This window comes from Dipodomys spectabilis, unplaced genomic scaffold (genome assembly GCF_019054845.1).
Source record: "Dipodomys spectabilis isolate Male_0828 unplaced genomic scaffold, ASM1905484v1 ptg000043l, whole genome shotgun sequence".
NCBI lineage: Eukaryota > Metazoa > Chordata > Mammalia > Rodentia > Heteromyidae > Dipodomys > Dipodomys spectabilis.
The window spans coordinates 12,804,605-12,818,103 of NW_024870720.1; the positions used below are offsets into that span (position 1 = coordinate 12,804,605).

The 13,499-nt window shown below is 38.9% G+C and overlaps 1 protein-coding gene across 2 annotated transcripts in view; it reads right to left on the bottom strand.

Annotated features, from left to right (window-relative positions):
* Window positions 1-548: 548 nt before the first annotated feature.
* The window catches only part of Txk (TXK tyrosine kinase), a 41,546-nt gene continuing 28,595 nt past the window's right edge, over window positions 549-13,499 (bottom strand). The window contains exons 10-15 of one of the 2 annotated variants that reach the window (XM_042678211.1): window positions 10,909-11,125; window positions 8,679-8,743; window positions 6,726-6,844; window positions 4,923-5,080; window positions 4,676-4,747; window positions 549-1,073 (exon numbers count right to left, since the gene is read on the bottom strand). In XM_042678211.1, coding sequence (XP_042534145.1) covers window positions 1,005-1,073; window positions 4,676-4,747; window positions 4,923-5,080; window positions 6,726-6,844; window positions 8,679-8,743; window positions 10,909-11,125 — 700 coding nt within the window. In that variant the 3' untranslated portion in view covers window positions 549-1,004. The remainder of the gene's footprint in view (window positions 1,074-4,675; window positions 4,748-4,922; window positions 5,081-6,725; window positions 6,845-8,678; window positions 8,744-10,908; window positions 11,126-13,499) is intronic. The other variant, XM_042678212.1, reaches the window with a different exon arrangement.

Consider the following 13,499-nt stretch of genomic DNA (forward strand, 5'->3'; position numbering starts at 1 on the left):
TGAAAATCAGGTCATGAATATAACAACAGGTACCACTGAAAAGAAATCTGAGTCCACAGCTATATTTCCCTGAATATGCACAAATGTCATCAAAAGGGAAATTGGCTTAAGGTCTATTATTGTTTTAAAAACTGGAATGCAAGGAAATGTGTCCAAACTAATTAGATATGTGCAAGAGATTTTTTAAATAATACAGGGGTATTATAAAGACATTTCCATGCCAAGAAAAATACAACAAAATACTTATTTTCAAAAGAATAAAAGACATCTCCTGAATGTTCATATTCATGTGATTCCTAAAGGTATGTTTTCTATAAAGATCTATTCAGCACAAAGACATGAAATTCTGTGAAGGCTTTTTTGTTTTGTGTTGTTTTGTTTTTTTTTGGGAGGGTCCGGTCATGGGACCTGAACTCTGGGCCTGGGCGCTGTCCCTCAGCTCTTCAGCTCAAGGCTTGCGCTCTACCACTTGAGCCACAGTGCCACTTCCGGCTTTTTTCTTTTTGCTTATGTGGTGCTGAGGAATCAAACCCAGGGCCTCAGGCATGCAAGGCAAGTGCTCTACCACTGAGCCACCTTCCCAGCCCTGTGAAGGCTTTTTTAATTCCACAAGTTGGAAGAATCTACTGTTGTCTTCTATGCATAGATCTCTGAAGAAAGGAATGTCAATTAGTTCTCTTTAAGAAAGAAATTTCCTTGGTCTAGTGAAAAGTCAACTTTCCTACTCTTAATGTTCTCAAGGCTATTTTCATGAAGAGCAGCCACTGGAAAGGCTAGCTTGCAGTTTTTCTCCTTTCTTCACACATAGAACATAAAAGGTATTTCAGAGGAGAATTCGAAGCCCACCTCACACCACTGAAAAACTACTGTCTGAATATTCGTAAAACAATTTGAAATTGTGCTCTTTGCACTGTGTCAGAGAGTTCCCCAGGGATGACTCCACCCACGATCGTCTCCTGTGGCAATCCGACCAGGTAATCCTCCAGTTGGCTTTCCGTTCCAAGTCACCAGGTTTCTGCAATCTCTGCTAGAACCTCCAGCAGCTCAGCAAACGTCGGACGGCCTTCAGGGTTCTGGAAAAGGGAAAGTGGAGGTGATCAGCTGTGCAGCACTTAGATGCTAGAGGTGGTACTTGCAGTCAGAGACTCAGTTCCAAATTACTTCTCCATCAAGGGAAGGAAAAGGCATCTTGACAAGGCGTAAGTGTAAAAATCTAAGAGTAAAATACAATAATAAAAGTAGCCAGAGTGCACGCACTAACCAACTGTGTCTATTTTATTTTATTTGGGAGCTGGCTGCCCAGGCAGGCTTTGAGCTCGGATCCTCAGATCTCAGCCTTCTGAGTAGCTAGGATTACAGGCGTGAGCCACCAGTACCTGGCTCCATATTTAGATGAATTAAAGTTACACAAATGTGTAAGTTCCATTCTTCAGCTATACCAACCCACGTTTTAAGTCCTCCACAGCCGGGGGCTTGCATACTGGGACAGCACAGATACACAACTTTTCTATCTTTGCAGGAAATTCCAGTGGATTTCACCACTCTGGAGATCTATCTGGATGATTTTGACATGTGTGAGGTCAAGGAAGAAGCTGGGAGACAGCAAGGATTTAGAGTTGTTTTTCTTTGGGGGGGGGGGTCCGGTCGTGGGGCCTGAACTCTGGACCTGGGCGCTGTCCCTCAGCTCTTCAGCTCAAGGCTAGCGCTCTACCACTTGAGCCACAGCGCCACTTCCGGCTTTTTTTCTTTTTGCTTATGTGGTGCTGAGGAATCGAACCCAGGGCGTCAGGCATGCAAGGCAAGTGCTCTTCCACTGAGCCACCTTCCCAGCCCAAGGACTTAGAGTATTAAGCCCCTGAGCTCATCCCCAGGTATTTACTAGGCCTGACTCCCTCTACAAGGAAAGATTTCACTTAGGAAACAAAAGGCACATTTTCAGCGCATACTTTGCAGATCTGTGCTATCTTTAGTTTGTGTCCACAAAAGTCTCTGACACAGAGCCAGGGATTAGAGCATTTTTCCTATGTCACCCATGGATGTAGTTTGGTTCTGACTCCATGAAGAAGGGATGGCACTGTTGGCATCTTTGAAATCCATGGAAAATAGGAACTACACAAAGCTCTCCCTGAGATTAGTACAAGACACCACTCGCAGGGGTTTATAATCACCGGGCATCCATAAAAAGGTCAGGGAAGAAGCTGACTGGAGCCCATTTAAGACTTTTAGTACTTCAAGAAGAAATTGTAGGCTTTGTCAAGGAGCCTGACGTTCTGCAGGTAAAGCCTACACCAAGTGCTTATCAATGGTAACATAATCATGTTTGAGTTGAGAGGCGCCTCAATATTGGGGGGCAAATTATAGGCAAAATCAATTTTTATAAACAAACTCATCAACATAACCCAAACAGTATCTTAATCTAATTTCCAATGACCTATGAGACTAAGGTCACTTACTCGGGTTCATCTTAGCTGCCCCTGTCCCTTCTCTGTTTCATATCCACAGACACATAAAAACTCAATAAGTATTTTATGCACATTTGTATCATAAATATACATAGAAGCTCCTCAACTTATGATGGGTCTTCTCCAATAAACCCATCATAAATTGAAAATAGCCTAAGTCAAAAATGCATAAGCAGCCAGGAGCACTGATGGCTCACACCTGTAATCCTAGCTACTCAGGAGGCTGAGATCTGAGGATCACAGTTCAAAGCCAGCCTGGGCAGGGAAGACTTTATCTCCAACTAACTACCAGAAAACTGGAAGTGTAGTTGTGGCTCAAAGTGGCACAGCACTAGCCTAAGCAAAAAAGAGCTTAGGAATATTACCCAGGCCCTGAGTTCAAGCCCCACAACTGACAAAAAGAAAAGTGAGAACTCCTAACGCACTAAACATAATAACTTAGCCATTGAGTGTGCTGTAGATATTGGTTGTTTACTCTTGTGGTCATGTTGCTCACTGGGAGCTATGGTTTACTGCCTCTACTCAGAATTCCAAGAAAGAATGAAGGATGCCTTATCTATCGCTAGCCAAGGAAAAGATCAAAAATTTAAATATGGTTTCCACTCAAAACGAATCACTTTTGACCACTGTAAAAATTGAAATTTGAAAGTCAATTATCCCACAATGACCTTGATGGAGGTAGGTAAGCAGAAAAGGAACGGGATTCCAATGAAGGCCAGAGAATAAGAGCAGCACCATATCTGAGTGCGTTTTGCCAAACATCCTTATCTACTACATTAGGTCCCCAAGCTCAGTCCCAGTTGGCCAGGATTGAGGGCCAATAATTATTAGCACGGTGAACAACAGTTCCTCAATAAAACTTATGCAGAGACCTCATCTATAATCTCATCATAGCTGTGGTTTCATTATACAATTCCTTTTGAGTCACCATCTTGGCCTGAGGATACTTTATTAGCTATCACGATTTCCCATCCTCTACTTCTTAAAAAACCAATTTCTTGCAAAAACTCCAACTATTTTGTGCATATCCTTAGCATATCCACTATATTCTATCCATAAGAGTGCCTAAGACCTGGGACTTTGGATACTTGTTTTCAGGGTGAAGCTGCCTATCTTCGATCTCCTAGGGGGTGAACTTTCACTTCCAATTCAATCAATCTCACTCTGTCAGCATTCCTGTTCATTCCTGAACTTCCTTTGGCAAAACCATAACTGTCATTGCTCTCCACTGACAATATGCACCATCTGTGTGTTCCTGAGCTATTTACATTGAGCCATTTACATTGTTATTGCAAAGATTTTCCTGAAACAGCTGTTTGCAGCTAACAGCTTCCTTAACAAATTTTTATGTCGTTCAAGATTCCTTGTGGAGCAATTAGTCATAAATCTTTTCATACATTGGGAATCTTTACAAATTAAATATCTCTGATGAAAATGAACAATCACACTCTGGAAATATTGACTTTTCCAGGGTCTGTGCATTGGGGATCAGTGGTGGATTTTTGTTTTCTTTCTTTTCCTTTCAGGCAGGAGAAAAGTTCTCAAGTTGTGATTTTTTTTCTTGGCTTAGGCTGTCAGCTACAAAGAGAACGGAGCTCTCAAAATAACAGAGGAGTCTAGTAAAACTGAAGGGTGTGTTGAATCTGTGCCCCAAAAAGCAGAAGTGAGACAGAAACCCTTCTGGCTATGTAAACTCTGGCATTTTTAAGTTTGGCATTTCAACCAAAGATGAAACTGGGATCCCAAGAGATGATTTCCCCAAATGAAGGTTCCTGGCACCTGGTCCTTCATTTCTATTCTAGTATAACCTCTCTATCAGGAGTCTTAAGTGACACAGAGAAAAGAAACACATTACATATAGCCTTAGAAAAGCCAGACAAATGAAAGTGAAGTAAATTTTAAAAAATAGCATTCTGGGGGCTGGGAATGTGGCTTAGTGGTAGAGTGTTTGCTTAGCATGCATGAAGCCTTGGGTTTGAGTCCTTAGTATCACATAAACAGAAAAGGCTGGAAGTGGTGCTGTGTCTCAAGTGGTAGAGTGCTGGCCTTAAGCACAGAGAGGCTCAGGGACAGAGCCCAGGCCCTGAGTTCAAGCCCCACAACTGACAAAAAAAAAATAGCATTGTTCCTTTCCAATCTGGAAGTTTCACAAGCCTACTACTACCAACTTACTCTTCCAACAGGTCCCTAAAGGCAATAAAACATTGACTCACTGAAATTTTAGAAACATCAAGAGCTTCCACAAGAACCAATCTGGAAACTGAGTCTCTTGGAGTGAAAGGCCACTGTGAAAAGCAAAATGGATTCATGATTATGCGGCAGGAGTTTCAAATCGAAATAGCATCCCTGGTGTCAGGTTATTATTATTGCTGCCCTAATTGAATCATGGGTACTGCAAGTGACAATCAGGTATGCTCTTGAAAGCTGACACTGCCCACTGGAAGAGGAAAGTGCACTAACCTCATGCCAGCAGCTGTACATGACCTTGTATATGGACATGGGTGCCAAGTAAGGACGATAGAGCCGGAAGCCTGAAGAAACCGCTTCCACTACTTGCAGGTTTGACTTGTTTTCAAAAGGCATTTTTCCTTCTGTAAAAACTTCCCACATTAAAACTCCTGCAAATAAAATGCACACACACACACACACACACACACACACACACACAATGAGGTTAGAGAGAAATAGTTGGAATTGAAATCACTTTTTGCTTCCAACTACAAAGCCTTCTTTTTTTCCTCCAGCCTTCATGTGAATAACTGAAATGAGAGACTTTCTAGGGAGGAGGCAGAACTGCACACCTGAGCTTTTGAATAGAATCAGAACTTGGAAGTAATCCCGGGGAAAATGATACCTTTCCTTTTCTATGGGTCTTGATGGCCTCTCTATTAGAAGGCAATATTGTAGTGTTTTTACCTCTAGGTAAAACCTTGAAACCAATGAATCTTCTTAGCATTCTGTAGAAATAATAGACTTGTGAGAGCCTCTGCTGCCTGCAAAGACTAGCGTTTCTCAGCCAGTAGAGGTCCTCCCCCACCTCCACCACCTCTCGAGGACTGGTCTGATGGGTAGATCCTCAGAATGTCTAGCTAAAACTCTGTACATAAGTAGGTGCTTAGTAATCATTTTTGGATAGGACAGTTAAACTCCTTCAGATACTTCCAGTTTGAGTTCATTTAATTACTCCCTAGTTCTATGGGCATTTATTTGGTATGGGTTAGAGACAAGACCTTGTCCAGGTAAGAAGAGACACAAGCAAAATGCAAGCATTCTAATTGTTCTATTACCACATGAGGAGATCTTGAATTACAATCCATATGGTCTGTAACAGAGCTTAAAATTTCATCTGATGGGGCTGGGAAGGTGGCTCAGTGGTAGAGCACTTGCCTTGCACGCTTGAGGCCCTGGGTTCGATTCCTCAGCACCACATAAGCAAAAAAGAAAAAAGCCAGAAGTGGCGCTGTGGCTCAAGTGGTAGAGTGCTAGCCTTGAGCTGAAGAGCTGAGGGACAGCGCCCAGGCCAAGAGTTCAGGCCCCACGACGGACCCAAAAAAAAAAAAAAATTCATCTGATGACATTATGATAAATGAGTGGAGAACAAATCGGATCAATGAGATCAGCTTCATCATATTTGGGACAATAAAATTCATATTCTCATGAAAGCCCAGATGTCTCTTCAATCCTAAAAGCCATCTAGGAAGTTCTTGATGAAAAGCAATAGACTTTTGCACATTTGTTACCTAGTTTTGAAAGATCAACTCAAATAACTATGTTGCACTTCCAACTACAGTTTCTCTTTCACTTTCACCCAACGTAAGTGTCAATCAACAAGTAGATGCCCAGGAAGCCTATCCCTAAGTTCCAAAACCCATGTCCTACACTTAAGTTATCATGAGAAGAGTTGAAAATAGCTAAACTGCTTAGTAGTTAAATAATGTTTACTAAATACACTATGCTGATATAGAATCATTCTTCCTTCAAGCCTCTTTGATATGAGGTAGTTGGTTGACTTTATTTTCTAGATCAGTGGATTCTTTGTTATGGCTTTACATTGAGTGATCAGTGGTAAAGAAAAAGATCCAAAAGAAAGACTAATATAAGAAGTATAAGACACTAGTGGCCAAAAACAATTTGGATGTGAATAAATAGCAAGGTTATAAGAAGATTCTTTAGAAGCTGGAATACAGTAAGAAATCAAGATTAAAAAGAAAAGATTGTCTGTTGTGTTTAATCAAGCTCCACAAAAACATCAAATGTACTTACCAAATGACCAGACATCTGATTTACTGCTATATTTGTTGAAATGAAGGACTTCAGGAGGAGACCACCTGATTGGGAACTTGGCTCCAGAAGAACTGATATATTCATCATCCAAAACATACCTAGAGCCATCAGATTTGAATGACAGTGTTCTCATTAGCTCCAACATTTACTTCAAATCCTTTTAGTTAACAGAGAATTGCTTAAAGTATAAAGGCTAGATATTTTTCCCCAAAAAAAGATTTGGTACACCCGTTCTCATTCACAGTGTAAAATTAGTGTTTACAGTGGTTCCTCTTCAAACCAAGTGTCTCTGTACTTATTTTCATCGAGTCTCAGAAAACTTTATTTGTTTTTCAGACTAAAATATGGCCCATTGCTAATGCTCAATAGTGGGGATTCTTAACTCTGCAAAGAAGCATATTGTATGCTGTAGCAACCACAGTTATAAAATGGAAGTGAAAAATATGCCACTCTTCTTACGCAAGAAATAATGGATTCAAAGTCAGATATCATATTTTCTTTCATGTACATACTTTTGTGGTGGCAAAGAGAAGAGAGAAAATAAAAGTATATAAATGTCATAATCCTGATGTAAAAATATCTCTAACAGTTTATAATGGTCTTTGTAAAAAAACAAATTGGAAACAATCATCATCTCCTTAAAAATGAACAGAAATATGAAAGCTCTTATTATTTTGAAAATTGTGGACAGAAAATTTCAATTATAGGAACATGGAGAGAAGAGACAACGAACTTAGGCCTGTTGCTTTTTTGAGTATACTGGAGAGTATTTTCAAATATTTATTAATGCTGGCCCCACACAGCCACTGTTTACCACACATACTCTATCTAACTTCACCTTTAAGTCATCCTTTACTGAAAAAGAGGTCATTCTACTTAGATGAAGAATGAATATAGGAAATAAATGGGGCAAAGCTGTTCTCCATAGACTTGGAATTCCTATAGTTCAGAGAAGGACTAAGAAGCAATTTAGGGAAATAAGACTTAAATAAGAAAGCTTTTTTTTTTATCATCATCTGTCCATCTAGAAAGAAAACAAAAAGTCCAGGAAGGAGGAAGGGAAAAATTAAAGGGAAAGGGAAGGAATACTAGACATGGATTATTTGCTAAATGGAGGTCCTGTGCCTTGTATGCTCTAAGGGCTTCCCAGGTCATAGGGGACAGCAGGAAGCTTCCATCCCATGTGACCTTGGCATAACTCAAGGTCAAAAAATATTGCTCTCTTTCTAGGTAGAGTACCAAGAAAGACAGAAAGCTTTGAAAGAACAAATAAATGGCTGTGGATGCGTCTATGTGAGCGGAACCTTAGTGTAGCCTGTGTAGATTTCTAATCACAGAGAAGACTAATTCCTCCACACAGAAATCTGAGGTGAATCAGGTGCCACCTGTGTGGTTGGCCAAACAGATCCAAGACAAGGCAGTGGCTACAATGATGTCAGCATGCACACATTCCAATGAGAACAGACCAGCCCCTTCGTAACAGTGCCTCTTTAGATGCCCCCCAAACTGAGACCAATGCTGAGGAAATTCAGGGTTCACTAGGACTAAGTTTCTGCTACTCCAGAGAAAAAAGAACACCCAGGGTTTTGAACATAGTTTTCCTTTTACTTAAAAAAATATACATTTATCAGAAAAAAATGCTTTCTTAGTCATGCACATATGAATAGACTGACTTGTTCATTTTAAGGTCTACCACAATTTTAAAGATAAATATCTGAAACAAAAAGATGAGAATATCTCACAGAGACCATCTGCCTTGTAGCTAAAATTCTCAGATTTTCCAAACTTCAGAGTAAGCCAGTTTAGTCATGAAACTACACCAGCATTTTCCCCAGAGCAAGCACACACAGCTAGTAGTGTCATCAGCAAGTCAATAGACAAATAGCTTATGAGTAGACAAGGTATATCTAGCTACACATCAATATGGCATACCTGGTCATTCCAAAGTCTGAAATTTTTACTATACACGTAGAACTGACCAAACAATTCCTTGCTGCCTATAGAAAGAAGAAAAGAATACACGTTTGAATATAGGCTTTTCTTTGAAGACCTTTTTTAACCCCGCTCTTCTTAGTTTATTTGGGACCTGCATTGCCTATCTCTGTGGACAGACATATGATCTTCATGTTGACAACTATCAGTGAGTAATACATATATAAATACATATGTATAAATTATATCTATCTGTTATTTATCATGCATATTATATATCATAATATGATATAACATATATTATTATATTATATAAAAATACATTATAATGTAGTATATATCTGATTTCATAGTCTTAGTGTGATGAGTTTTAATGATTCATCAATGTAATAAAATGTTAAAAATAATGAAACTTTTACTTTTAAAACGTTCATTTTTTCTCAAGAAATATTCTTGATAAATGTCTCTGAAAAAGCAATAGTATGCTGAACTCCATACTGGCCAGGCACTGTTTGTGTATTTGCACTAAGAATTTGTGCAATCCTTCTAACAGACCACATGAGGGCTCAGCTACAGTTAACATCTCCTTGCTGGTTATATAGCTTGTCCAGGGTCACACAGCTTGTAAGAAACAGAGGCAAGCTTTTAACCTGAGAATTTCCTTCTGGAGTCATGAGTCTCAACTTCAACTATAGATAGCACTCACCAGAAAAAAAAAATTGAAATATTGATGCTTTGCTTAGAGAGAGCTAGAGATATGGCTCAGTGGTTGAGTGCTGAAGATGCTGATTTAATTGGTCTGGGGTGTGGTCTGTGTTGTAAGTTTTCTCAAAGCTCCCAAGTGATTTCAACACACAGCAAACTTTGATGCTCAAATACCTTTGCTCTGCAACCTGTGTTCTTAGCAGGCTGCAAGGCAGAAGTTTAAACCTTGATCTCGTAGTATACATGTAGTCAAATGTAACCAATGAATTGTTGTATGAAGCAGTGAATAGTACCATGAGAATTCCAAGTCACACCAAGAATAAGTATAATTTTCAATGCCAGAACCAATATAACTGTGCCTCCCCTTTTCTCCCTAGAATATCTGGCTTAAATGAGGAATATTGTAATTGATCACTCTGGGTCATATAGGATCTAAGCACAGAGTTATTTCCAGGTATTAAAGGTTTCTTAAAAAATTCTTTTTTTGTAGTGTACTTTTTAGGGGTTACAGTTACATGAGTAAAGTAATGAGTACATTTTCTGTCAAGCATTGTTACCCCCTCCTTTGTTTTTCCCCTACCATCCCTTCCCTCTCCACCTCCCCAACTCCCCCCCCCCCCCAACAAAGTTGTAAAGTTTGTTTTCAACATAGTGTCTTGTACATCTCATTGTTACAATGGGTCACCTTATTTTCTTATAGAATTCTTAATTTTCACTTGAGTTTAGTTTTAGACTTAGAAATGAAACATGCAGGTAAATAGAAAGAATAGCATAAATATCTTGAATAACCATAAAACAAACCAAAAGTGTTATACAATAGGAGAGAGCAAGACCAGGGAATCAGTGCTGTTAGCATTTGATTTGGGCAAGTCAGTCATTTTTTAAAACAGGAATGCTCTCTGAGCATTACAGCAAAGAATGGTCTAGAATTTCTAGCTTCCATCTGTGATAGTAAAAATGTCCTTTGCCATACTCTTAGAAGCAAGCCACTGTCACAGGGGGAAGGTCCAGTCCTGCTTGAGAAACTTCTACCTACACTGTTGTTATTTCTAGAAACTAGCAGAGTGCTAAGTACAATATTTACTAGGCCTTAGATGCATATCTGATTATTGGGGATTAAAGGGGAAAAAAGATAGAAGGAAAGGGAAAAGAAAGAAGCAAGGGAAGAAAAGAAAGGAAAGAAATCATTTTGGCTAATTGCTTGGCTAGGTGATTAATAACTCCAGGCATAGTTAGAGTGAAAATTTACATGGTTAAAGCACTAATGGGCAATTACAAATAAAATTCCTGGGGGGTGGGATATAACTCAGTGGGAGAGTTGTTTCTCTTAGGCACAAGGCCCTGGGGTTCCATTTCCAGCATCACTAAAAAATATAAAAAATACTTTCACAAGAAATTGCATGAATAGAAAAGTATTTTCAAATTAAGCCAAGGGATATATTCTTTGAACTATTGAAAGTGATTGTACGTCCTTCTGAAGGTAGGTATAATACATAGAATGCGAGTGAACTTACACAACACTTACTAAATCTCTGTGAATATAGCAACTCTTCTCCAGATACTCCATCCCTTCGCATATATCCTGGCACACACTCAGCAATGTTTCCCTTCTCAGCTTTCCTTTTCTCTCCTTGAGATAGTTCAGCAGGCAGCCATTTTTCATGAACTCCGTCACAATATAAAGGGGTTTCTGCTGGCTACACACCCCATAAAGCTGAACTAGCCTTGAATGGGATAGTTTCCTGTTGAAGAAAATTGGGTTTGAATTGTTTAAATAGGGACACAGGTGGACTCATTGCAACAATGAGATGTACAAGGCGTTAGGTCAAAAATGGAACTTTACAACTTTGGTGGGGAGGGGAGAAGGGATGGTAAGGGGAAACAAAGGAGGAGGCAACAATGCTTGATAAGAAATGTACTCATTACCTTGCCCATGTAATTGTAACCCCTCTGTACGGTATTTTCATAATAAAACTTTTTTTTAAGATTAAAAAAAGAAAATTGGGTTTGTATTTCAAAACGTTTGAACAATGTGGCAATGATATCTTCTCCAAGTCATTTTCATCTCCAAGATAAGGCAAACATCAACCCAACCACCGAGAGTCAAGCAGTTTCCTTTCCGCTCTATGCATTGAGAAAGTGGGGTCAGGAGTTTGAGCAGCACTTCTAAAGTCATCGTCAACAAAGACTGTCCCACATCCCCTGATCTTGTCAGTGTGTTCCTTTTCTCCTTGTTGTTTCGTAATCCTTTTGCTTTTCATTACTACTTCTCCTGGCTCTGGTCTCAGAATTCCTGATCCTTGAATCCCAACCTTCCTGTATGTAACCCTGACATAGAAAATTCTAGACATACAAGAAGGAGGAGGAAGTGATTGATTGATATAGAAAATTAAATTCTAAAGCCGGGAGCCTGTGGCTCATACTTGTAATCCTAGCTATTCGGTAGACTAAGGGCTGATAATTGTGGTTTAAAGTCAGCCAAGGGAAGGAAAGCCATCCATGAGACTCATCTCCAATTAACCAGCAAAAAGCTGGAAATGGGAATGTGACTCGAGTGGTAGAGCACTATCCTTAAACAAAGAGGCTCAGGGACAGGGTCCAGGCCCTGAGTTCAAGCTCTAGGACTGACACCTACATGCATGCATGCACACACACACACACACACACACACACACAAATTAAATCTAAATAGTAAAGTCACCTAACATGAAATTTTTAGACAAAGTTGGAGATTTAAAACATTTTCCAACATGAAAAATTGTCGTATATTTACTAATTACATACACACCAAGAATCTTCCAATGTTGCCTGCTAAAACCTTTTAGCCTTAGAGACTTCAGAAGTTGATTACTTCTTCTGTAAGTGGTAACACTAAATCTCTAAAGGCCTTTTATGCTAGCCAATCTCCAGAGAAAAGCAATTTCAAATCAGTGCTAGCAATTTTAGATTAAATAATAAGCATTTCTCTCTTAGTCAAAGTACCTTAAAAATTCTTCTTCCCATTCATAAAGCTAAAATAAAATTGGTGACAAGGGCATATTATTTACCTTAAGATAATGTTTATGTATGAGGTAAATGCAAATATATGACAAATGGGGAGGAGAAACAGTCACAGAACTAAATACAGCTTCAACTTAGAAATCTATAACGCATATAAATGTACTGATACTGTATAATACGCTGCCTGCTTTACCTTTCAAATTCATAATGTATGCTTTCACACATGTAAGACTCAGCAATCTTACATGTGAGTAGGATAATGGGGAAAAAGCAAGTCTCAAAATGAACACCCAGTTGTCATAAGAAATCCCTCAAGTGCATACCCACATGAAAATGTTTGAGAATTGAAACATTATGATGCATTTGTTTAGCAAGACCACTAGCACAAACCTATCAGGGGAAAGGAAATAAACCCTCTTGTTTGAGTCATTCTAACAAGAGAACTATTTCTCATGGTCATAGAAAAAGCAAATAGCAAAAGTGCATTCTTGTTTGCTGTAACTTTAGTATCATTAGTACACTTTATTCCTCAGTCTATAGAAGTATATGTGATAAATAGCAGAGCAAATGTCATATTTATTATTTAAGTATTTTTATTTTTTAAATTGTATTGTTAAGGTGATGTACAGGCGGATTATGGTTATGTAAATAAGGTAGTGATTACTGTCTAACTTTTTACCCCTTCCCTCATTTTTCTCCCTCTTTCCCTCCCCTCACAATCCCAAGTTTTACAGATCATTTCCAACATGCTGTCTTGTGAATAAGTTCCACCATAAGTTCCACCTTTGTCTTTTGTCTCACCATTTTGTTGTTCCCCTTCCCTTCCCTAGTTCAGATAAGCATATATATATATATATATACAATATCCAGGGTAGCAAAATTGAACACAGTGACAACAGAGGATAAAACATAGGGTGGAAGAAAAGTGAAACCACATAGTACATTGAGAACAACAACAACAACGACAAAGAAAAAAATCTTGTGTTCATGTCTTGGAGTTTATTTTGCTTAGCATCATCTTATCTGATCATATGTACTATGATCATATAGCTATTGAGCTATTCTTCTCATCTGCTAAGATTATCCTAAATGTATACTAATTATTACAAATAAGGG